The 27,634-nt window shown below is 35.4% G+C and overlaps 1 protein-coding gene across 1 annotated transcript in view; it reads right to left on the bottom strand.

Annotated features, from left to right (window-relative positions):
• Nucleotides 1–7,912: 7,912 nt before the first annotated feature.
• LOC114357342 (uncharacterized) overlaps nt 7,913–27,634 on the bottom strand; it is a 50,483-nt gene continuing 30,761 nt past the window's right edge. The window contains exons 2-3 of the mRNA XM_028310913.1: nt 10,554–10,878; nt 7,913–9,267 (exon numbers count right to left, since the gene is read on the bottom strand). Of these exons, the coding sequence (XP_028166714.1) occupies nt 7,913–9,267; nt 10,554–10,878 (1,680 nt within the window). The remainder of the gene's footprint in view (nt 9,268–10,553; nt 10,879–27,634) is intronic.

Genomic DNA, 27,634 nt, shown 5'->3' with positions numbered 1-27,634 from the left:
ATTAATGACGTCGATGTATTGGCAATACTTATTAAAAAGCTTTTCTTAGTAACAACAATGGTTATTTAACTTCCTCGACATTCTCTATTTGTCTGCACTTTGTTGTAGGTAAACGCTTCTCAAAATAGTTACTACGGCGGTCTTTCAATATGCTTGGAACGTCCGTTCCGGACATAGAGAGAGCGGTGCCAATTTAATGACGATTTTTCGCTCAAATAGTTTATAATAGCATCCAGAGATCTTCAAAAATATCACAAAATAATATTATTCTCGAGGAACATTTACGATTCAAAACAATTAGGGTTAATTTGAGATTAATTAACGGTCAATAGTGCGTGGTACAAACTCACGAACGTCTACGTCAAAGGAATCATCACAAAAAGCTTCAAACAAATTAACTTAATATGCATGGACTTTATTCGAAAGAAATAAGGAAAAAAAACTTAATTCAGCTGGAAAACCACAAATAGTAACCGTTCACGCAATCATATTTAGAGAGATATTTACAGAAATTGCGTCATCAATGTAGCCGAAGGATACTCTGAATACCAGCGCAGGCGGTTCTTATCCTAATGTCCCCAATAAGACTAGTTCTCCGCCTGTGGTGTAATCACCGCGATCTAAAAAGGTGTTTATAGTTGGTACATAGAGTTAAGTATAGTGCATGAAGAATGTCGGCGGCTTCAGTGCCAGTATCTGGTACTTTACACTGGACAGATCATTTAGCATTCCTACCACGACGCCGCCAGAGATATATTCACACTTCTAACTTGGGATTGCTATTCCCTTTGAGATTATTTTCCACCATCGATACAACGATATTTCAAAAGCTCTACCGCCATTTATTGTGGACGCTTCTTCTTTTACATCGGTTCATATTAATAGGTTTAAACGTAAACTTTAACTGATCTAATAAATCACGCGTCTGGTTAATTATTGCGTGTCACGTGGCATAACGTTTCCCGCTAAATGCATTTGAGATGTAATCTGCCGCCATCGCGAGCCGCCATCCGAGCTGTGCTATAACTATGTTACGGAACTACAGTTACCTGTGCTGTCTAATAAGCACCTTGTAATGCCCTAATGGCAGCTAGCCGTGACAATCAGCGGAAGACATCACGGACAACCAGTCCAGCAAAGAACACACCGCGAGTTCACGTAAACAACAAAATCTCGCTGTAATAAGCCGCTTTAGCTTTTATGCTCGAGCATAAAAACAAATGAAGAGCCCGATTGGTATTTAGGTCGCACACGCCTTACGACCCAACAACACATTTACGCTTCTGTCGCCCGAAACGGTAATTTTGGAAAGACACCTGTCAAATGAGCTGAGATGGGAAACGCAGTCATGAACATTCCGAATGTCAAGTTTTCTTGACGAACTGTTTTCTCCCAACCACTACGCCCGCCTATCACCTTGACGAATAAGGGTTTGATGGCTATCAGACATCAAACTGATGATTACATAGGCTGATATACCTTAGCTTGATACTATATTGATCCCGAATTTATTATGTATTTAAAACCGAGAAGATGCATACATCGCGCCCATGGCGCTTTGGATGGATAAGCTGAATTACATTAACACTATTTAAAACACGGTAAATATTTATTAAACTCGAAGTTTCGGACCCGTTGTATGAGTCATGGTCGTGAACGGACTGAAGGCTAATAATATGGTTAGTAAAAGAGCAGCAAGAAAATGTTATAAGCATAAATTATAAGCGATATCCTGGTCGTTACTCAATCTTGCATCAGTTATAGCATAAATTTGGCTTAAATTAGGTAACACTTCGTGAAAAAACATAGGTCAGTCTGCCACTTCCAATTAAATCGAAACAATGCCCTTTGGAAAAGATTATTTTTCGTCTTCGTGTGTCGTATGGGTTGTAAGAACTTACAAGCTTCCTTATGTGTCTGACATGGGTCAAATGCACGGAAGCTTAAGATGCCCTGAGCACAGAAAATAAAGTTTCAAGATTTATATACATATTATATATACCTCCTATATGAGGGACGATTTTTCTTTCATTCCAAACAGATAACACCATGCAGACAGAGCCGCGGGGAGCTAGTTGATGAAACAAATAATAAATTAATATTAATGCGCTTGAGAACACGCCAATTGTCATTACTCTGAAGAAGGATTTACATAACCGGTGTAACGGGGACCAGACAACAGACTTATTTGTCGGGGCGTCTCCCAACCGAACTGAACGGGATCGAACCCGCGACCCATTTCAGTTAACTTATGCGCCACTTTGCAATCCACTCGTCTAGTAAGAATAAGCTGAGAATGTTCTAAAAGCAATGATTTTAATAAAAGTTTTGTGACGTACTTAATTCAGCATAGGAATATCATCCGAAGAATCCATGGCTGCTGAAATGTATACAGGCAACTTTTATGGCTGAGGCATTCGAGGACGGCCAATACAACCCTACGCGATACGAGCAAGTCTACATGCCCCGTAATGAGGAAGGTCCCGCTATTGGCAATATCTATTTAATGCAAAATTTATTTATTATGCCCTCTCACTATAGATAATTTACAGTAATCGTGTGGCCTTTCGTTTCGAATTTCGATAGAATTGTGTTCTGTTGCCATATAACGTGAGTCGTATGTAGCAATTTGTATGAGTACGTAGGCAGAAAGGCTCATATAAACTCTGGGGAAACGACTTGAACATTCTACGAACACAAACGATCACAGTTTGTAAGTTTTGTTTACCTTTTGTCACATAACTGCTAGATATTTTATCTTTGTCCTCGCGTTTCCTTTGACCGCCAATTACTCGCAAATAAAATGTTCAGAAATGTTTCCAGCCTTAGTAGGAACTGCAATTATGAATTGCTTCGGATGAACACAAAATTATATCTAATTCAACAGAAACTAGGTTTGAGATATTCTCAGCGACAGGATTCTAAGCGATTGTGAAACATTAACCTGATTATCAATAAATCCGTTTTCTAAGTGGCTGTGATTTGTCGACATTTATCGTTTTCAATCATAGGATATTAAAACAGTAATGGTAGACTTGCTTACTATAATTGACGTGCAAGACCCGTGGTAACTTCATAAAACTGCAGTATAAAGACATGGCGACTTTATTTGCCCTTAATTTGCTCAAGGAAATACTTCATACTCATTTACAGTTAGTTAGTCCCCATTCAATGAGAATGGGAATAACATTTTCCTTTATGAACGTTTATTTCTCAATAAAATAAATATAATCTGTTATTGCACTAATTTCCTACCGTATATTGATTTCAAGTTAGTTTATTTTATTATAAGATGTCGGTAACTTTTGAATTACCATCGTGAAGTATATTTATTTTAATTTACATATTTTTTTCTATCTTTGAAGGACATTTAGGCCGAGAGTCCACGTTCGAAAGCGTTATTTTATAAATATTATCAAGAAGAGCCTGTGATTGAAAAACCAGTCACAATCTTGAATTAATATCAAGCTTTCAGAATAAGAATGTCTTAATAACTATATTGAAATGAATTGATGCGTTTGTAGAGTTGTGGAGTTTGATAAAATAATAATTTAGAGTATTTAAAAAGACCTATGGGGCATTTCACGCGAAGCGGACAGCGAAAATCAAGTCAGGTTTTGGATTTTGTTCATATTTGGATTAAATGTACTGCTATATGACCTGAATGGATGTGCATCATTATAATTTTTTTATGAAGCTTAGTTTATTTTTTATGAGCGTTCAAAAAATTGGTAAAATTTTAGGAACAGATTTTTCTGAAGCTATTACTGCTATTATTACATTTGATTAAAAACAAACTGACTATTGGACTTTTGAGAATAAATAACTGTGTTTCTTACTATTTACTACAAATTTGAAATTTCTTTTTTGTTCACATAGAAAACCGGAAGTAAAGTTTTAAAATCGAATTTTACAAAACTTCAGTATTTTTATTTTTTTTATTTTTGTTTTAAAATATACCTAGTAGTCTATAAATAACGTGTGTAAAGTTGTAGAATGGAGTCTGTATTGGTTTTTGATTTAGACGCAGTACAGTGCGAGCGCGCCGCAATGAGCGTCATACTGGCTATCGACATTTGGCTACTGTATAAAAATATTGTCTGTTAGACGGTACGAAGTTCGCCGAGTCAAAATTATAATTGTTTAAGAGTATGCATGCAACAATATTAACGTTTCAGTTGTTTTCGAACAAATAATTTTTATACAGTAGCCAAATGTCGATAGCCAGTATGACGCTCATTGCGGCGCGCTCGCACTGTACTGCGTCTAAATCAAAAACCAATACAGACTCCATTCTACAACTTTACACACGTTATTTATAGACTACTAGGTATATTTTAAAATAAAAATAAAAAAAAATAAAAATACCGAAGTTTTGTAAAATTCGATTTTAAAACTTTACTTCCGGTTTTCTATGTGAACAAAAAAGAAATTTCAAATTTGTAGTAAATAGTAAGAAACACAGTTATTTATTCTCAAAAGTCCAATAGTCAGTTTGTTTTTAATCAAATGTAATAATAGCAGTAATAGCTTCAGAAAAATCTGTTCCTAAAATTTTACCAATTTTTTGAACGCTCATAAAAAATAAACTAAGCTTCATAAAAAAAATATAATGATGCACATCCATTCAGATTATATAGCAGTACATTTAATCCAAATATGAACAAAATCCAAAACCTGACTTGATTTTCGCTGTCCGCTTCGCGTGAAATGCCCCCTATATTAAATAAATACTGAATCATTTTGCCTTAAAGTGCTTATAAACTAGAATACCTAACATATAAATAGAAGTAGGTACCTAGGTAAACTCAACATTATGCCTACTTAGAAATTGACTTCAGGTGTAATATTTGCTTCATTTGTAACACAATTTTCATATAATATATGACTTCTAAAAGAGCAATGGCGTATACAAGATGGCGAAGCTCGATTTAATCGTAGCCATTCTGTAGGCGTCCTTAATCATGCGCCCGCGTCGGTAAATGCCGGGTGGAAAGATGATCTGAACGGAATTATCTGATTAGTCGAGCAAGCCATAAAGTAAAGTAAAATATTCTTATTGTTGCTTTCTTTTAATTGATCAAATGTTTTCAATAATTGCAAGGTAACAGCTTTACATTAGAAACGCACGGCCTATTGCCTAATTAGAAAGAAATATTCGCAGCTGCTTAAAAAACGGAAAAATCCGTAGCACGATTTCAATAATTTAAAACCACAATCAATGAAGGGAAATGTATGTAGCTCTGTCAAAATTCTAAATCAATTCCTCTCATTGAATTTGGGACCCCTAAAACTTTCAGCATACCTGCTCGTATATCGGCTTACTCGGTTGTTGCTCTTTCGATGTTACTGTGTATATAATTTAACCAAAAGGTATCTTTTCAATAAAAACAATACGAGTACCCGTACAATCTCGGCACTTAATATAATGATTAATTATGTTTCACCATCGCAACAGAGGGCTCCTGTGCAATTATTTTTTATTCTTAAAATAATACGCAAGATTAATCGTCTCTCCGGGTGTGACATTAATGGCGTCGTGGCTCTGGAATTTCAGATAATGCAATCTGGTAAACATTATCTTCACTTCTCGTTTGTAAACTTTAAAGGTATTTATTTAAAAGGACGTTAAATAAAACAAGTCTAATTTTCTTATTTCTGATAAATGTAAATGGTTACTTAATAGCTAGCCTAAAACGATGGTCTATCCTAGGCTGTTATAAACTTAACGGTATAATAAGCGCCATTTAACAAGCAAGTATATTAGGAAAAAAATGCACGTCTCGTTAGATGATTAAATTTTATGAATCTGGAAGAAACTTATAACTTTGATATTAGTTTTCTAATCTTACTAAAAATATCTACTGCCAACTCATTGCCTACGGGTTCGTGGCAAATTCTATTGCGATAGTGCTATAGAGAAAGATGTATAGCTCCCGCGGTACACACCCAGTTAATTTATACCTTTTCAGGAGGTAGGTAGGTACAGGCATTTAAAAAGTATAACTTTAAAAAGTTAACCCATTAACTGTCCATAAAAGAGATACTTCACCAAAACAGTATTGACTGTTAGAATACTAATATTTATATTTAAATCCATACCTAACTTCAATTTAGTTCTACTGCGAGTATTAGCAATATACCTATTTGTTTCCTAAATAAAGAAAAATAAAATTTAAATTTATTGTTTCTTCTAAACTCTCCACGCAGGATCATCGTGCCAAGCCATATCTTACAATGCAAAGGGTACTTTGCAGCGTCATTCATTACGTGCTAGCAACACAATGGCTAATGCTAGTAATAGGAATAAATCTAGCGCAGTCATAAAAACGCACACTCCCGCGCAGCCGCTGGTAGCGCAAAAGCGACAGGGCATTAGTGGCGTGCTATCTGATCTTCTCGCGCAAGCAATGCCTTCACGCGTCATGTTACCCCCGTAGAGTTAGGGTTGCCACTCGCAGATTTTTAAGAGTAAAAAAAGAAAATAAGAGTGAACGATTTACTTTCGCAGTCTATTAAGTAAAGCACCGCATCTTACTGTTGAATGTTATTGATTTGATGGCCGAAACACTGAGATTGTGCTCCAATCTCATCATTTTGGCACATTCCTTTCCATCATTCTACTTTTATTTTAATTAATAACAACTGTTATTTGTATAACTACTTATTACTTTAATACTTTAAGAACTATTAATATTTAAGTTACTAGTTTCTACTTTTTAAATTATGTCAAGAATGCTGTTCAGCAATTCTGTAGAAACTATCTCAAGAGCTTGTTCAGATTTACCTATGAATGTATGGTCTTATTGGTTTGAATATATGATATTTTTTATAAAAATACTTCGAAACCCCTTACATGAAGTTTCATTTAAAGTATCTAGTATCTGCCTTAAACGCGCGACCGTCTTCGATAAAATCAAAATCATGAATCCATTTCACACATTATGCGTATGTGTACAGTTCACCAGAAGAGTTAAAACACTTTGAGATAATCTTTATTCTATAAAAAAGGTTATAAAATGGAGCTGAAATACTGTTTTATTAAAAAATAATAGTTCCATAGGTTCTGGATAAGGTCTAGTCAGCTGTATCTTATTAAAATTATACAGCACTTACCTATTACATCGTTTTTAAACTATGTAGCTACTAAAGTTTTTTTTCTTTCTACTGATTTAAATAGCTTTTATTATAGGTACATAAGTTGTTTTAGTAAGTACTAACGTGATTATAATATTTGACTTTAGTTGTTACATTTTATTTTTGCATAGTTATTTCTTTGTTCTGCGACTTTATTAATAGTAGTAGATATTTCAGAGCTGAATGTAATCTAAATATTTGAAAGCTTTCATTATCCAACCAACTGATAAAATCAGAGAATTTAATATACATCATGTAGTTTATGTGGTTAAAGGACAACTGGGTAGATGAGTTTCGTCATAATTTTGTATGGGGTAGGGAATCAAGAGAAACCGGCTTTTCTACAAAAAATACTTGTACACATTCACAAATTAGGCATTACAACTTCATAAATATTACATACTCCAACTCGAACAAGGGCATTGAAATCTGAAACTGGCGCGGCAACGTTCAGGGAGACAATGCCTGTAATCGCGGAGCCGAGAGCTCCACGTGCACTCTTCCGGCCCATTAGCATTGAATGGGCGCGCGTGCGCCGGCGCGGATCATTCCCGCGATAAAACTGCCTTCACAGGATCTAAATCAATCTCTAGCGACACTCTTCGCCACATTGTTCTCGTTTTCCTGCCGATTAGTCGCAACGGCCACATTTGACACGTTCATTACACTCTACACGAACCGACACCGCTATTGCTTAAGGTCAAGAGCAATGAAGGAACAATTACGCTATCGTTCCAGTGACTTTCGTAACCCTTTGCTATTGTGCGCCAGGCCTTCAATTGCATACGGCTATTATAGCATCAATCGCTGCTTTGCATAGGAATGTAGGAACACTTACCGGTAACTCGAGGTAGTCAGAGATGGTGTACTTGGCAGCTCCTCTTCGGATGTCAGAGAGCGCGGTGAAGTGCTCGTCCCGCCGCGCCTTGCGCCGCAGCAGCGCGCGCGCGTACGGGTACGCCGACAGGAACTCTCCGTAAGCGTCCATCAGCTCGCCCATGAACAGCTGCTTCATGAGGATCACGCTCTCACTCGCGTCGCCCTCCGGCGGGGGCGGCAGCTCTCGGCACTTCAGCGACTCCGGGATGCTTTTCGTAGCAAAAGTGCTGATCCCGCTAGTCGACTCGCATGACGTGAACGCGCCCGTAGACTCGCACGACGTGAACGCGCCCGTCGAATCGCTCGAACCGCATTTCGAAAATGGAAACGCGGATGAGGCGCCACTTTTTTCACTGCTAGCAGAGCTCTGGCGGGTAGTGCTCGTTTTTTCGTAAAAGTCAGGGTACTGCGGCTCAGACTGACTCTCCGTCGATGGTGAGGATTCTTCTGCCGCTGCACTTGCATACTGAGAGTTTTTGATACAATCATACAAGTCTTCAATAGATTCATAAGGAGTTATACTTCCGCAAGATTCGCCCTCGACGTCGCGCAGGGTTTCGTAAATATCTTCATTTTTGCGTCTCGCTACCGGCGTGATTGCAGAGTCGGAGCGACTTCGCTTGACGCTTCGAACTTGATCGTATCCGAAGTCATTAGGATTTAAGAAATCCCATCTCACGTTAGCCCAGACGTTATCTGTAACGTCGGCGGATATTCTGTGATCTGCGCAGCACTGCCCGCCACTCCTAATTGTTACGGTTGTCACATTATCGTTACTCTCTATAATGGAACTATCGGCCACAGACTCGCTGCAGTCTAATGGGATGTCGACAATCACTTTACGTAGACCTGCACTTAGAGAGGAAACACTCGAACCATTATCGTCGTCTGATTTACGGTTATCGGTTACTTGTTCGTTGAACTCTGAGTTTGTGATTTCTGACGCAGCATCTATGTCTTGTTGAGAGATTACTCCTTCTTGAATGAGTTCGGTCAATATGCTTTTTGGTTCTTCAGTAATCAGAGACTTTTTTGATGTAATCGATTCTGAATCTGCTTCTTTGATTGTGCTAGTTTCGTTAATGAGTAAACCCGAGTCTATGTATTTTCTCATACGTTCTGTAAGAGCTTCGCTTGCTTCAGAAACAGACTCCATATAGTAAAATAGTAAGTGATATTCCTCTTTGGTTATGACTGCAGCTCGTAACAGCGGCTTCCCGTACAACTCCACCGCCGAAAATAATGTGGCAGCTGTAATGAAAGAGAAAGCATTGGTTAATAGACATAGACAATAAGTCACATGACAAAAGCAATCGAACAACTACATATTATAACATGATGACTAAGCGGTATTATACAATAAGAATAAGAGCGATGCACACATCGCTCATACGTTGGCTTCTAGCCTATTCCTAGCTTTTAACGTATGCAAATTGTAAAACTAATGTATAATACATATTTTATAATGTCTGCCTATTATGTAGGTATATCTTTTTGTTAATACGACCAACTATTACAATTACAGAATGGGTTTCGTTTTTGTGGATAAAATAAAATAATGGATCCGTAGGTAGATAAAGATTCCAATCACGACGGAACTGTGTCAATATTTGTGGGTGTAGAAAGGTCAGATTACTAATCAGTTGATAGTTCACCTTGCATTTTAGTTCATCTGCAAACGACCGAGACCTTTTTAACTCCTTGAACTAATCAGCACTTGTAACAAGTTAATCAATAATAACCGAGAATATTGAATAAATTATTGACTGACATGACTGACTACTATTGACTTTGAGCTTTCTATGCTAACATCTTGTACCGTGAACATGAAAAACTTGGATGAATGAAATAAAAGTTACTGCTATAGTAAGCCATTTATGTACTCGTATTAGGTACATAGTTGTACTTTCATGGACATGAGTCTCAGATTATAATATCAATATGATAGTCACGGCGATTGCAAGCCTAATGCATACAAGTCACTTCTGCGAAAGATTACCGGACAATGGTGTGCGTACGCGCCTCATTATTGCCAAACCGCTTTCTACAAACATCGCTCTGTTCACGCGCGGAATACTGAGCGCCGAATACGTTCCTTTGCGACCGTTGCGTTGCTGTGCCGTATTAGGTTTTATTTATACCTTGTGATAAAAACGTTTGTGCATTGAATGCAGGCAATTAACAGGGCATCTAACTAATGACTTTTACTCGTATGTAGAATCCACAGAAACCCGTTAAAGTTTGTAACTAATAACGCAAGTTGAAATTGAAAAGGATGCTTCTGAGTAATCTGTAACCTTTAAAAAGGAAATAGATAAGTATCTCTCTATTCTACTCTATTTTTCATGACCAAATTAGAATTGGAAAGCCACACCAACTCAAAGTTGACCTTCGTCGCATTAGCAATTCAAAAACAAGCAAATTCAAACCAAATCAGGAGTTTTATAGTCCGAATAATCAATCCACTGACACAAATGAATGTGAGGCACAAAATAAATCACCTGATTATGCGCTAACGATTTATCAGTGACACTAACCGTATATCTTCTCCCACGCAATGAACGTCTCCAAGTCCTTGCCGTCCCATTGCTGAGGCTGGTATTCCACGACGAGGACCTCGCCTTCTAGATGAGCCGCAGAAGCCCTGGGTTCTACGGGGGCTTTGGAGCCTCCTAAGAAGAGTAGAGCGGCTGGTGGGGCCGGGGGTCCCGACAGCGCGGCTGGAGGCGGCAGGGGGCCGGATAGTGAAACGGCTTGAGGAGCGGAGAGGGGTCCCGTCGGCAAGCCCGCTACTACGGCACCAGCCTCTTGGAGGGGCTCACACACCACTTCGGCTACAGTGCTGTTGCCTACCACGACCACCTGTAAAAAAGAAATTGGTTGCGTTAAAAATATGAATGGGCATAAATAATATGGCCTACCAATATCACATATTGACTGTTTATAAGGTGTCTACTGTCTACCTATCTTTAGTAAAGTATTGGTATTACAAAACTTATTGACCATATAAATAGATATTAAATCAGTAATACCACAGAATAATAATAAGTACTACGTAATACGGTGCTGTACCAATCATTAGAGTACCAACATATCTTACTAATAAACATTTAAAGCATTACAAAACTGCATCTGCTTCATTAACAGCGCTAGCACTTGCTAGAACGCTTCCAGCCACATCCAGATGTGTGACTACCATAAATTGAATGTCTGATATTAATCTATGCACGCGTCTAACTGTAGTGGCACGAAAGAATGATCTTGTGCCGCAGACGACAGTCGTATTTCCCTACAAAATTACCGTTAAAAGTCGTTTACATCGCCATTATATCATCTAACGCCTTGTAAAATGGGTTACTTGGCGGTGATTAAGCGTTGTAACTGAAAATAGATTTATAGTCAGTGGTTACATCAAATCATGTTCTGTTAAATTTAATGCACCATCTCGTGCCTCCGAGCGCATTCTCAGTTGAATACGAATAAATGCAGACATGGTAGTCGTAAACCAGCATTGCGAAGCCCTTCGAGCACATATAACAAACGTGAGCGAAACGCATTAATATGTGGATATAATAAGATGTAAATGCAGGAGTCAGCGGGACCTTGACTGCGCGAGTTCATGGCGTTTTTTACCGGGCCCTCGTGACGTCACTGCCGAGATATGCGCACGCGCGCCCGCCGCGCCCCTCCCCGCGCCCAAAACGAAGCCTCCTCCAGGATAATGCGTCTGATACACCTTCAACGAGGAAAAAAAATTAAACAAGATCCATCGGACAAGAGGCAGTCAATTTTACACGGCCGACGCGTTTGGGCCCACGGAACCTGAAAGATGGGATACGGTTCCACGTAGGCGAGTCTTCTTTATTTGTTTGACGCGATTTATTTTTATCACTGGTATTGGCATTAACAATACTAAGTCATAATTAATGAAGCATAACAAATAATTTACATGAGAATGACTGGAAAAAGTTCTGTACTAAGACTAAGACCATTAGGTATTTTAACTTTATGACTAAGACTTACATTAAAATGTATAATGAAAATGTATTTGCGCTTGTATAGGTTTCGCTACATTGATTAACTCGATTGTTTGCTAATCGATACCACTACTCTATGTTATGAAACATGCGAAATAATTTAAACAAAAATGTACCATCAACGCAAGCTGATAAAGTAAAAAATGATTTCTTACTGCACAATATCTGAAATAAGATTTTTGTAGGTAATGTCTACCTGAAATTGCCAAAGAACAAAACATAAGCTTTTGATTTGAAACTGCAACAATGGAATAATCTAGAGTGGAATCTTTACAATCTTATGATTTTAGGATAACGATGAAAAACGACATCAGGAAGTTGAGATAAGAAGTTTGAAAAAATAATGAGATTTTTTTAAAAATTTTGCATCAAGAACTTTAAAAAAATGTAGTGCTACAAACTTCACTGGTGCGTTGATGTCTTTTGTATCGTGCTACAATTTAATTTGATAAATACAAGTTATTACGTTTTTGTATGTGTTTTTATTAACACATTATTTTCAGATGTGACATTATTTATTAGATAAGCAGATATAAAATCCAAGATAAGCTCCGATTAACTGAATCATCTTTCTTTAATCAGCCATCTTGGGAAATAAATAGGTCATATTTCGGGACGTCATATAACTAAGTTGTTTGTTTTTCTACTTCTCTTGGAATTTCCAACAATTATTACCATAAGTTTTACAAGTCTGAATAACATCTTTTATTTTTCATAAGATTATTATGATAATGAATATGATGAGAAGAAAAATAAAAGATGTTATTCAGACTTGAACTACTACTAAGATTTAAAATGAAAGCTGGGACGGGACGACTTCGATTGCATGCGAATTCGATTGTATGATTTTTTTCAACAAAAATTAAACTAAATTATATGATTTATTACATACTTTTATATTAGGTTTATATTGATTTTTATTGTATTGATTTTAATAAACTCGTTCGAAGAATGCTTGCTGAACTTAGTATGGAAGCGCACTCTAGTGAGATTTACTGGAACTATTTGTACTGCTGACAGCGCCCTCTAGCGGTTTGGTTTTAAACGACTTACTCAGCGCTGCGTGTTGTTTATCATTGGTATTTAGTATTCACCACACACAACAGATGGCGTCAGTTTCACCTCAGTTTATTTGTGTATTTCCAAAGAACATTTTTAAAACCTAAATAAATAAATAAATAAATATCCTTGGACATTTTACACTGCGCCGCTAGCCCCAAACTAAGCAAAGCTTGTACTATGGGTACTAGACAACGGATATAAACTTACTTAAATACTTTTTTTTTGTAAATACATTATCTTCCGGACGCTGAGACACATTGTTCCTACAAATCTGGAAAATAACGTCCATACCACTAGGAATTTACTGAATGAAATATACATTTCTCTGGTTCAGTCGGTAACAACATATTGTATCTCAGTCTGGGGTGGTGCCCATAAAACGCGTTTTCTGATGATCGAAAGAGCTCAAAGAGCATTACTCAAAATAATGTATTTAAAAAAAAGAACTTTTTCAACCCAGGGTATCTACCATACTAGCAAATTGTTATCTGTGAGAAAACTTTATATCCTGGGGTTAATATTAAAAAAACACAAAACATTGACATACGACCCTTGCGTTGAAGATAAAAGACGAGCTCGTCAGTTCAAAGTAGCAGCCATTCCCAAACTCAGAACAAAGTTTGCTCAAATGCAATTTGATTTCCGATCTTCCCATCTTTATAATAAAATAAATAAAAAGCTTGATCTATACATATAAAAAAACATTCTCAGATTGCAAATCTACAATGAAAAAATGGTTACAAGACTTAGACTACGACGAAGTTGAGGCTTTGGTTAATTCATGAAGTGATTTTACAATAAAATATGAATACAAGCACCATACATACCATACTACACTCCACATACACTACACTATACATACACTACACTACACACACACAACACTACACATACACCATACCTACTATACATACGCAACATACATACAAAACTATAAACTAACATAACACACACACAATGCACACTCCTAATTATAATATAATACACATAGCACGTCCTACAGTAAGTACACATAATATTCACATCATTATATTTATAAAAATATAATAATTGTAGAATAATAGAATATTTCTTTATTATTGATTTTGAGTAGAATTTACACAAAACACCTATAGTTATGCAGAGCGTTGTCTCCTGGCACAGGCAATCATACGCCTAAATGGAGGCTTCGTCTATTAGTATTTAAGTAAGCCTTTATAAAGAAATAAAGAATTTTGATTTTTTTTTTTAATTTTTGAATACTTAATATACATAGAAAACACCCAGACCCGTCACAGAAATTAAAATTCATCATTTCAATTTCTGCCCGGCCGGGAATCGAACCCGGGACCTCTCGGCATAGTAGTCCGTTCTGAACCACTACACCAAACGGCCTAAAAAAAGTTGTTGAATAAATAATATCGAATTTCATGCACTTTTATTAAAATAAGTATTTTGTAATAACTGTTTTATGATTAAACATACCCATACGTAAAAGTTAATAGAATTATTGAAGTGTTTTAAAGAAAATTAAATAAAAACTAATTAGTGGTTTTTAGAATAAAACTCATGAAATATTAGGGAACCCCCGGGTATCATTATTGAATGAACCACCTGTACTTTTTTGCGTTTTACACGCTTTGAAGAAAAACATTTTAGATAATTATTTAGACACATTGACGGAAACATTGCAAAAGCTTTTAAACGAATTGATTTGAAAGTTGATGACCTCAAGTGCTAAAATGCTATGAATCTGCTGCGCCTGATTAATATCGGCACTTGATACCATTTATACGCATGTCAATATTTATAGGTACCGGTTTCAGCAGATCGCCACACCTCCGGTAGCCCATGGCCTTACATTTTAGATGTTTGATAAAAATAAATTAGAGCCACTCTCACTGATCGTACCTACTTACTTGTAATATTTAAAATACCTTGGACTTTTTAATTTAATACTGAATTAACAGCAGCAAAATTAGAGCTTTTATGGCATTGGACACTTTTTTTTCGGCCTACTTTAAATGGGGTTATTCCGTATTCGACCCATGACAACTCAACCCATTTCTTCACTCATCCCAAATTAGTATTCCTAGCTCAACCCATTACATAATTTCGTTATTCTACCCAAATGCATTCCTTACTCAACCCAAAGTAAATATACCAAAAATAAGTATGGATAGCAAAACAACGTTTACTGTTTTTTCAGAAATTTAATAATGATAAATACATACTAGTATGTACATTGATTTATAATTAAATAAAAAAAAATAAAAACATCACCTACATGAAAAAATGATAGATATGAATAATATGTTGATTAACTAAAATATATCAAAGANTGATAAATACATACTAGTATGTACATTGATTTATAATTAAATAAAAAAAAATAAAAACATCACCTACATGAAAAAATGATAGATATGAATAATATGTTGATTAACTAAAATATATCAAAGATTTTATTTTAAGGTAAATACATAAACAAATTTAGAGGCTGAAAACTTTTACCGCGGGATTAGCTGTCCGCATGAATATTTTTATTATTTTTCTTTTGTCATCTCATACCGCTTGAAAAAAAAGATGAAATACATTGTATTATTTGAAATATTTGTAATTCATGAACAAGTGTCTAGGGAAAAAATTATACGCCATCGCTTGGTTATACTGATTTAATAAAAAATCACAGTCGTTTGATTTATAGTAGATTTATAGTGGATTTATAGTAGATTATAATTAGTCATTATTTGATTTGTGTCCTTTTGTGAAAAACGTTTTTCAAATATATTATTGTATCAGAATTCCTGCAGTTTTATTTAAAAGAACGATTTTAACACAAAAGTTAATTGAGCTTAAATTTCTAAAAAATATATTTTTATTCTGACCGTACATAAAAATCTTATATTTTATAAGTGGTTTTAAAATGGGTTGAGCTAGGAATGGTTTTGGGGTGAATAAGGAACATAAAATTAAAAATTTGTTGTGGGTAGAGTAAGGAACAAAATTGGGTTGAGTAAGGAAAAAATAATGAGTGGGTTGAGTTGTCGTGGGCCGAATACGGAATAACTCTTTAAATGGCTATAAGTTACATGAATGAAGTTGTAGTTACTATCATTTACTACACCTATATTTAAGGTAAGTACCTACTAAATTACATAATTTACTTACTTTTACACCATTAAGTAGTTAAAAAGTAATTCCGTTTTTCCTTTCGAAATTCCCAATACTTGACTATATTTGATAGTGGTTGATATTTAACTGATTTGGGGTCATGATACCCGTTTGACATGTTGGACCAAAAAATTTTTCAGTTAAATAATGTTTATTCGTAATTCTTCAATCTTTTTAGGAATTATGTCAATGGAACACGGTACTTTTTCCTCAATTTCCGATATTTTTCTTTGTGTAATTGTGTCTTTAACGTAAGGTCTCGTCACGGTATCGGTTGACGGTCACGATCCAGTGGCAAATAATACTCTTCAATGATTTCAGTATGCAGGATATCGGTATACTTACATAGAGTAATAAATATACATTATACATACATCGTTGAGCTATGATTAAATTCCATACTGTGTCGCCGCATATTCATTTTACACATGAAAATTATGGACATTATTTTGTTTACCAATTCTTTAAACAGAGTCCAGCTTATAATTACAGAAAATATATTAATGAAGAAGACATTTTGACGGTGATTGTTAGAGAAGTGAAGTATACAAAAATAAATAAGTGCAAAATAGTTATGACATAGGAATTGGTCGTATATTTTAACAGTGCCAGACAATAGCATCATCGTCGTAAAGACAATTTATAGCGAACATTATTAATATCTTTCGAACGTAACCACTTCGCTACCTAAGTCAGAGCTTTTATCGAAGAAAAAAGGATTTTATAGAAAAGACAATCGTCAATGACGTTCTAACAGTGCCTAAGTCATTTTTTGACGGTTTTAACATTTTGATGTCATTGAATGAAGAAAGACTGCGTGCTTTTTTCCGACCAATTTTCTGTAAAAAACAGATTTTTGACTTACGCTCTGTTTGAACTTCACTGACAAAATGTAACTTAATAAGATAAAGTCGACTGCACATTAGTCGACTATACATTTGTGTGGCAAAATAGAAATAATTACTACAGCTAACTTAAGATGCCAGTGTTAGAATAGCCAGTTTGTAAAGTTTAATTAATAAAAAGAGCAATGTTAAGAACATTCACATGGTTATTGGCGTTTGTGTCGATATCTCAGTGAAATAGTGGATACAATCTTAGCATTCTTACGCATTTGTGTGCTTAGTTCACATGCTAAGTTTCGACAGTCGGTATGTTAATGACATCCGATGAGAAAATACAGACCTTAATTAAACAATTACGTTCTGATGCGAAACCATACTGAACAATTTGCTTAATTTAGCGCCAAAATGCTCTATTAATAATTGCCGCAATAGCTTAATCAATAAAATTATACTAATCGGCTATAGTAATAGTTTGTTCAATTGTACTGAATAATCTGTAGGTATTTAGTGATGTAAAGTATCTACATTTTATACTGAACCTACGCGCGAGAGTTTGATTAACTCTACCATACACATTAGTTAACATCTAAGTCCTCGCAATTTCAGTGTGCGTGGCTTTCATATCTTGTTGTGACTTTTGTTTGTAAAATTGGTTTCTCAGTAACATTTTTGATGAGTTATGGTTTGCAATAAATTATTAAATGAGTATTAATTTATTAGTAGACGTGACTCTTGCAAACCAATTGCAATAATAAATAAGCACTGAATGACAACAACCATAGGCAAGTCTCGCTGCGAAAACAAACCAGGGCTGGACTTAAAGGCAATATTAGCAAAATAATTACCAATGCAATGCCTCAGCAGGCGTGTAGCAAGTGATCCCACCTGGCGCCAGGTCTAATCTATGATGAAACCCCCCAACCGGTATTAGAGAGCATTACGCTAATTCCCACAGAAGGTTCTATTATTAACTTATTTGGCTAAACCGAGTAGACTGGATTTTACGCGACGTTGAACATGTCGTAATTGATCTGCATTAATTTTACAGTTTAGAAGGAGCGCTACAATATTATTTTTTATAAACTTTCTCATAGGCATATTTTTGCTTTTTACGTGCCTATTCATGGTGCCTATTACCTTCTAGTGGTTATTACTTCTTGAAGGCTAGAAGTAAAATCAGTAAATAGTGTTCTTTAATCTTGATAATTTTATTTTATCTACGAGTACGAGTGCAAGAGGAGGATGCCAGAATTGAAATAAAATGCAACTTTGCTTCAGGGTTAACTTAAAATTTGGTAAATAATCTACAGAGACATAGTTAGGTACAATGTAACTTATAAAAAATGAAGCTTTATACAAGGCAATCGTTTATTTAGTAAATAAGTCTAATCTAATCTCTCTTCGCTATGGGCTCACGTAACAACAAGATATTGATGCATCTATTAAGATTACATTAGAAACTGTTCCTAAGGAGATTAGACAGAGAAAGTCTCATCTTTCTTCCGACAAAATAGGAAAATCAATGTCTATAATATTAGCTCTACGCAAAGTACGCATTTAGCAAACGTATATGAACACAACTGTTGGCTGACCCATATTGCGACACTAATGATGGAAATATTCGAGTAAAATGCTTTGTCTTTGCATAATAAAAGTGAACTAATACAGTATTTTAAGTAACCGTTACTTAGACCACGTTCTTTTTGAAATTTGCCGAAGTGACACGTTCCGCGCATAAAATGAAACAAATAATATACTTACAGGTATGTTTGTTGAGTAACAAAGATACCGGCACTCATTGTTTTAAGATAACATACAATAACCACTTAGTGAACGAACATCCTGTATGTTTCAGTTATACAGGCTTTAGATTTCTTCTTGCGATTTTACCAATATACAAGGAGGTCAACATAAAAGTTGCAAATTAGAAATCACACTCTCCATCATCAACGTATAGGCCAATAATATTGCCATTTCTATTAATATAGGTTCGATATTGATAAGCAGATTCTCCTTCTCTTTAAATTAACTCGACCTCTACCTATTTAATTAATTAACAGCCTGTATAAGCGTTACACACAATTTCAGAATCATTTTGCGATTAAGTGAAAATGGAGCGAATGCGGGTGAATGGCCGATTTAGATATCCTCGCAAATTAGGTTTAAAGCACATGGAAAAACGCTCATTATTGCAAGTGCATAAGGTGTATCGAATTATTTTTAACAAGGTTTGGATAATGCTCGTCGTTTCGGCGAAACCGCATCACCGACGCGTGCGCATTTACATAACACCACGGAACAAGCGAGGAAGAACATTCCTTGCACCTGACATAGATATTTGTTATGTTATGCTTGACTTATCTACAAGGCTAATACGAGTAGATTACCGACAATTAAATGCACATAAATGAATAAACAACAACTTTTGACTTAAGCAGCCACAATAGAAATATTTTTTAGAATGTTAATATTCCACAGTTATTGAAATAGTTATAAATATTTTTCCATTATTATCTGTCAGAAAAATTATACTATTACATAACTTTATCAGATGTTCTCTTTGTTAAAAAATACAACAAATCAAAGCTCACACAAAGTCAACTAGTATTTTAAAACAAATAAACATATGAATATTACAGATAATATCTTCTCAAGAAGCAAAAACAAAATTTATTTAAACCAACAACGTAATATCTAAATACAAACATGCAAAAAAAAACTAATCTTACAATATATACAATGATTAAAAAAATAAACAAATAAAAAAAGAAAACAAAAAACCGTGCCGTGTATCAAGTTGGAAGCGCGCAGCAGCGCCTAAATGAATGTCGCCAGGTCGCCGACTGACACACTTTCGACGTCCGCGATGTTATAATTACATTTTATCAATACCAGAACACATGTCGGAGACGCTTACCAATTTTCATAAGACACCACACATTAGCATATTGTTTTCACTTTTTATTTGCTTTGACACGATTATTGTTAAAACTCGTATGCTCACTCTCCTTTTTTACGAAAACGAAGATGGCATGATTTGTAGGTTTATGGACGATCGAGACCGATACGTAGGTTTTCTAATTTATTTTTGAGTCTATCTACATCTTTACTAACGTAGAACCTCCTTTTTAGAAGCCGATAAAACTGTAGAAAGTGAAATTCGGTAGATTATTGAATAAAATAATAACAGTAAATCGTGACAGGCCTGAAATACGAGTACAACCCAATATGATGACTGAATGGCCTGAATACATTTTATGAACAAAATACCAATTTGTTACAACGGTATGCAAATATTTAGTTCAGTTCATGAAAGCGTACATCACGCCTACAAGTCATTGTCGGTAAAGCCCAGGAAAGAATAAAAGGCTGAATAGTAGGCATCACTAGATAATAGGTAAGTCTATAATAGCATAATCACTATGAATCACGATTGACCGAGTTGTATTACTACCATTATTACTACCAATAACGATGAATACCATTATATTATTTAGTAGAACTAGGTAGGGCTTATTTGCTTTATGAAAAAAACCAACTTTAACATAACGGACTGTAACATATTTTTGAAAAATGTAATATTATCAAGAGATTCAAATGATAACTTTGATTGATAGGTCATCACGTAGCACATGATAAACTCTACAAGATACATACTCGTAGTAAGGTACTATTCAATTTCATATTTCTGTTTGTTTACCATTTCTAAAATAAAAAAATAAAGAACTTCAAGAAACATACTCGTACGTACTGTTCGCACAGTTCTTAAGTTACATTTTGAAGGTGTAAGGTGTCATTTGAAATCTTATCCCGTTGCAATTTTAATGGTCTATACTAATAGAACGATAAACGTCAGTAGGTTCACTTTCAGCGAGGCTACATGAACTTATGTTAAATTGTCTAAACGCACTAAATAATCTATTGTGTTTTTAAAGTAATTAATAAATAAATAAACAAAATATTACTAACTTAGGGAGTTCATAATAAAATTTATAGTTATACAAAAAACTATTGAGTATAGTATACTCAAACCGAGGTCCCTTCTTCTTCTTTCATAACTAAATATCTACTAACATATTCATACATATTCATAACTAAAATATTTATGCTCGATTTATAAACTCTTGATCACATAGTTTTTTGCTTGCACTAGTCTAACAAAACGTGACTGAACCTTGGACTTCCAAAGGTGGAACAACGAGCAACTAATGAAACTGCTGTATCTATGTACCACTGTGACAGGAGTGGAAGCCCATACAGTCTTGGGGTAATCAGAGCATGCGCGCACGCTTTGGGCACGTGCCTTTTTGTCTTATTGTTTACATTCGGCCGTTTTACCATTTATCATACAAGCGCTACTTATTTGGAAACTGTTCTTTGTAAGGCATCTGGATCTACATGTTTTGTTTAATGTTGCAAAATCTTGACATTTTCGGGCTAGAATAGTATTTTTGTGTGTTGCTTTTGTATGTACTCTATTTTATTATGATGTTTTACTAGTAAATATTGAATTTCCTAGCAGAGTTTGTATGAATTGTTTGTATAGAAAATGTAATGTTCTTTATTTCCTTGCCTATTTAAGTTTATGCTAAACTTGTGGAAAATCTTATTTATTTTCCATTAAAAGCGTGAGTATGTAATTTGTTTAATGAAGCTAAGCTTGAGTATAGTTATTGAGAGTAAATCCCAACTAATATTATAAATGCGAAAGTAACTCTGTCTGTCTGTCTGTCTGTCTGTCTGTCTGTCTGTCTGTCTGTCTGTCTGTCTGTTACGCTTTCCCGCTTAAACCTCGCAACCGATTTTGATGAAATTTGGCATAGAGATAGTTTGAGTCCCGGGAAAGAACATAGGATAGTTTTTATCCCGGTTTTTGAAACAGGGACGCGCGCGATAAAGTTTTTCTGTGACAGACAAAATTCCACGCGGGCGAAGCCGCGGGCGGAAAGCTAGTAATAATTATATTTTAAGTAGCCAATCGTGTTGTCATTCCCGCAATTCTATGAAAATGTCTGCCAATCACACTAAACCAATGATTGCTTTGTCCGGGAAACAATTAAACGAAAGTCTTTATCCGGGAAACAAGACATCAGACTTAAGCTTTAGACTCGACAGCTTTTACTTGCACTTAATTGAATATATCGAGACAATGACAACCTAGAATCGAATCGTTCGAAATCGGTTTATCTTGAGGATAACATGCGTTTGTTGTCTTGTTGTTTGTTTTTTATTTGTGCGTCTCATTTGTTATTAAACCCAGGGCTTCTGAAATGAGTGTCTAATCTCTAAAAGCTACACTATAGAAGCTTTGCTCGGAAGCCTCGTTTAACGCGTCGAGCTATCACGAGTGATCCATAGATGTTTTTTGGCTGAAGAGGACACCATAAATTTTATGTAAATTATAGCATTATAGGTTTATAATGAAAGTGCGACAAGAAAATGTAAGTGAAATAATAGTTTAATTTGTCTTTACACTGTTATTACACGGCTCATTTATTTTGAATGTTTTTAGTTGGATACACAGATTGAAATGATCGTCAATTACTTTAAATCTAAAATGTTAAATAGTGCATAAAACTGAGTTAACTGAAGCTCATCACGTTAATAGAATTGCAGATCTTTCGCAATGTCGAGTTAACATAAACTGCTTTGTTTTTCAAACGTTACAGAGTTGGAATCTCAAAGTTCTTGATTTGAATCAAAGTTGGAACACACGTAGGGAAAAATCTCATTTAAACTTGAATCAACATCAACCTAATTTCCGAAAAATAATAAAATTATGATTCTATGAACAGTAACTTAAGTTGTTAGTTAACAGTTTTAAACCTGAATTACAGTTACAAGATCCGTTAAAGACACAAAACTACTTCAGTTTTTCAGTTAAATGCTATTTGGTTTAATTTTCCACTAAAAACTAGTCTTAGATCTGCTGACTTCAGGCACAGATTACCTAATAGTTACTACTTCAAGGGAAGCGGTTCGTCAACCATAAACAAAAAGCAGTTACCGAAATTAGAAATCATTCGTCGCAAATTAAAATTTGTCTCTGGTTTCGCCCGTCAAGGGTCGTTTCACGTGGTGGAAAACCATTTCCGACCTTTGTCTATGGGCAGCTTTCTACTACTTAGTAGCGCATGTGCCTCAGTGGTGCCCGACTTTCGTTACTTGGTTAATTTTTAATGCAATGCTTAATCAAGCGAAGCCTTAATTTATTAATAAGGCTAACAAACAGGCTGATACACGAACGAAAACCGATACTAATCAAACCAGTCTTTCCATTAGACTTCTCTAATTTTACTTTTCAACCTTACGAAATTTGAAGGACGTTATAACCAGTTGCATGAGTTTATTATGAATCCAATATTTAGGTATCTCATTCAAAGACATATTAATTTGTTAAATTATGCTTGTATTGCACAGTTTTAGTGCGCATTTACAACACGCAATAATTGACAGTTTTTAGTAACTCATTCATCACAATCAGATTCTTCTGAGTCACATCTGAAGCAATTTCAGCCAATCAATTCATTGTGACAATAAGCTTTATAGCAAATTCAAGCTATTCTAATACAGTTCCATTCGAAAGTAAATGTGAAGCACCTTCACAGATCTCAATTATGATAAAGTGAAAATCCTACAGGATTTTCGTTATTATCTAAATTAGGATCGAAGAGCAATATCATATGTATCTCGATTAATAGGGTTGTGGACATCCTAGCTAGACTATTGACATACATTTTACTCTTGATCAAAACACGACTAACCCTTTAGATTTTGTTTGATAAAAGGGGTATTATGACGTCATAAGGAGGTGAACTCAGTTAACTGACAATATTATTGATTTCAAAGCTACTAAAATACAATATAAGAGCCAATCGAAAACTCCGTTTTCAGAGCTGGAATAAAGTGTTTTTGTAACAAAACAGCGAGTCTCTCTGTTCGCGGAAATCGAAAAACTGTATTGTATTGCCAGTGGCCTTTTACAGCATGCGCCGCGGCGCTACGCCTACAGTCGGCCTTACTTCTCGAGACGCCAAGACGACTCTCACTCCAAAGAACGGGTCTTAAAAGTCATAAATAAAAAAATAATTACCAGAAAAAAAATCTCTAAAAGAAGACAATGTCTAAAGCAGCGATAGAGCTTTTTTTTACTAAAAGGTGTTAAATGAAATGCAAAATCTATAATCGTTATCGAATTTCATCTAAGACTTTCACATCGTGTAACCTTCTTTACCTACTTTTACAATCCTGTCTGTTATAAATAGCGTACAAATCCCAAGCTTTTATTTTGAATGACGAATCGTGAATATCAATCAGGTATACATGTACCGATATACAAATACTAGGAAACATAAGTTTATGGCCGGACATGTAAGTCATGCAAAGTTCTTTGTATGTCAATGTTTTGATGATTAATTTGAAAAACAAGTTATCCTGGTGATTGCAACCTCTAATCTGCTTGATTTTTAAATTATAATTAATGTCAAATACCATATTAAAAGTACATCTGAGTAATTATCCGTTATTGTTTGCTTAATAGCACTAATTACTACATAAGATGCCACAGTGAGGTAGCTTGAGGTGCCGCCGTCTGAATAAAACGAAAACTGTTTAATAAAGAGTCGGCTTTGCGCAACATGCAATAATATTCACACTTTACTTTAGTATTATTGTTAAAATACAGATTAAGGTTACTGGTTACCCTTATCACGTCGCATTCACTTCCTCCGTTGGTCATGATATTTAAAAATAAATTGCCCAACTGCGCCCAGTCATCTAATGTTGTTGCAAATATGCTCGTAGCTGGTGCCGTAGAACACATTGTTATGATTTTACTAATGTTGAAACTTTATTGAGATACTTGCGCTGATTGTTGTGGAAAACTGTCATTGTTCGGTCTCATGTTATTGAATCGTGATCTATTATCTCGGTATACTTGTTCTAGTCATTTTTGTATACAAATGTGTGCACGTATGCAGTTAGTTTGTGTTAATGTTACTTGTTCGTACGCAGACACGGCTGATTCAGATAGAAGGCGTTCTATACATTACTATTGTTTACCAATGTTTTTCCAAACAAACACACATTGCAACAAAAAAATCTTGTATCTCACTTAACCCTGTCAAAACGATCTGCTTAGACACGGAAATGTGTATACAGTACGAACCGTGAAATTCGTGAATCGTGACACGGCATCGAGAGCGAAAGTGGTCGGCAACCGGCAACCTTCAAACTGCAATTTAACACCGGGTCGCAGGTTAACAGTCTCTTAACTTCATAATAATTTTAACCGTGAACGAGAAAAACCACAAACAAAACAAAATTAACAAAACCCTAAGACCAAGGTTGTTTATTTGACAGAACGCTAAAACCGCAATTTTACGGTAAGTAATGAACAGAGTACAAAAGAGCTAATAAGCTGAACATAATTTATCACGATCCCGCAGACGTCTTATAATTAGAAGGTATGCTACTCCCACAGAATAGAGCCTTAGACCATTCTCAGCCGTATGACTACACCATAGAACCTTTCATTAGGTAACCATTACTGCTTGTCAAACTCTTTTTATGCGTAGGAGACAGTACTTTAGATGCATAAATAATTGTTGTAAGTCATCATAACTTTACTATTGGCGTTGCATTCACAAAGAGGTAAAAAGTTTAAAACATACATTCAAACTCTACATTTATCTGTCCGTAACAACAACGATTCTATAGCAAATATCTATACCGCAAAATCTTTCTTAATAGAGAGCTATTTACGTTAAACTGTTTTTAATGTATATTGGTTAGCAAGAAAATAGCAATATAAAACATATAAAATACACTTGCTTACGTCATCCAAACATAGTCTAGTGTTTTCATCAGTTGAGTGTGGACGGTAACATTCAAAAGCTTTCATAAACTTTACCCTGAATAAGGTAGAAACTTCATGTAGCCCTAACGAGCGGTGGCATTAGACATGCGTATGACGTCGCCGGTTATTTATTCAGAACCCACGACCCCGCAGCCCTTGAGCTGAAAGTTAAATAATTAAACCTGCTCTTAATTGCGCGTAGGTTTACGCTCTCTGCAATATATTTTTAGTTTAAAGCCCAAAGCCCAAATAATACTTCTGTTGGTACTCGTAATGATGGTGAAAACCGAAATGAAATTTAATTAAAGCACACATGTGAAAATTTTGTGATTCAAGTATGTTATTAGCGATAACATAAGGACATACATCTAGAGAAAAAGTGAGATAATGAGGCAACTGATATTTTCAATGTTAAAGTATTCTATCTGTTACTTTTCACATCTAAACCTTTAATCCAATTATAATAACTTTTGTGCAGGACTTAAAAGCTATCTTTTGAATCAAAAGGTCGTGAAAAAGAAAATTGTTTTATAAACTCATCACTTCTAAGTTTTCGCAATTTATAAAAAGGGAAATTCTAAAGTAGGTTAAATTAATCCAAATAATCTAATTAATTTGAAGCAAACGTCTTGATCACGTGACACGCTGTGTGGTAAGGTGAGTTATCCTCATCCCGTCCCGCTCGTCGAGTGGCCTTTTAAGGCTTCTGCAAAGAAATCCTACCGGATTACGGCGCATTCCGATAGTTTGATTGGATAACGCACTAGAAAATGTAGAGACAGAAATGTTAGCTGTGTAGTTTAGAAGCGAAAAGTGACTTTCATCTACCAGATGTACATCTGGTAGATGAAAATATTTCATGAGACATTATAGTTTGCTAAGAGCATCTGAGAGACTTAGGAAAATTACATCATTTAAGGCGATTAAGAGTAGGTAGTATTGGCTCTTATATTACCCAGAAAATTGTCCGTAATGTAATGTAAAAATAGTTATTAGTATTTATTAGAAACTGTAGCATACGAATAAGGAACTGAAATAAATTAGCGAAATTGATTTGCAATGATAATGTTTTAATTAGTAACTAAGCCAGCACGCAAATAGATATTGTTACCTGAACACCTGTCAGTCATACATAGATTCCGACAATTACCTGAAACAAATAACCCAAAATTAGCATTAACAAGTACAGAAATTGTTATAAAAGTGAAAAACTGCGGAATCGGAACTACGTATAGTTATCAGCACGGACGACGGCTCATCAAAGAAAACACTGTGGCATCTAATCAGGTTGTAATAGGTCCCATTTTGCAATAACACTGTGTAGCCTGATGTGCTGTCGGTAGACTGTACATATTTCAAGTGATCCAATGGACTATGTAAAGCACTTTAATGAGTATATTCTTGTAAAAAAGTTGCGTGGTGCGTCAATCCGGTACTATCACGTGTAACGGTCAGATATTACGGTAGTTCACGTCTGATCGCGTGATGCAGACCGATCGAATCGCCCAGATGTATCATGATAATGTCGTAAAATTCGTAAATGCGCGCATGTCAGATACGTTTTCCGCGTTGCACAACACTTTTGGCACCTTTCGGTCATCGATTGAGCGAACGGGCGCAAACTCTCCAGGGCCAGTGACATACGTAGCATTAGCATTGGTTGT

Source organism: Ostrinia furnacalis, unplaced genomic scaffold, assembly GCF_004193835.3.
Source record: "Ostrinia furnacalis isolate ACB-3 unplaced genomic scaffold, ASM419383v2 OfSCF3139, whole genome shotgun sequence".
In the NCBI taxonomy this organism is placed as follows: Eukaryota; Metazoa; Arthropoda; class Insecta; order Lepidoptera; family Crambidae; genus Ostrinia; species Ostrinia furnacalis.
This window is presented reverse-complemented; position numbering and strand designations above follow the sequence as displayed.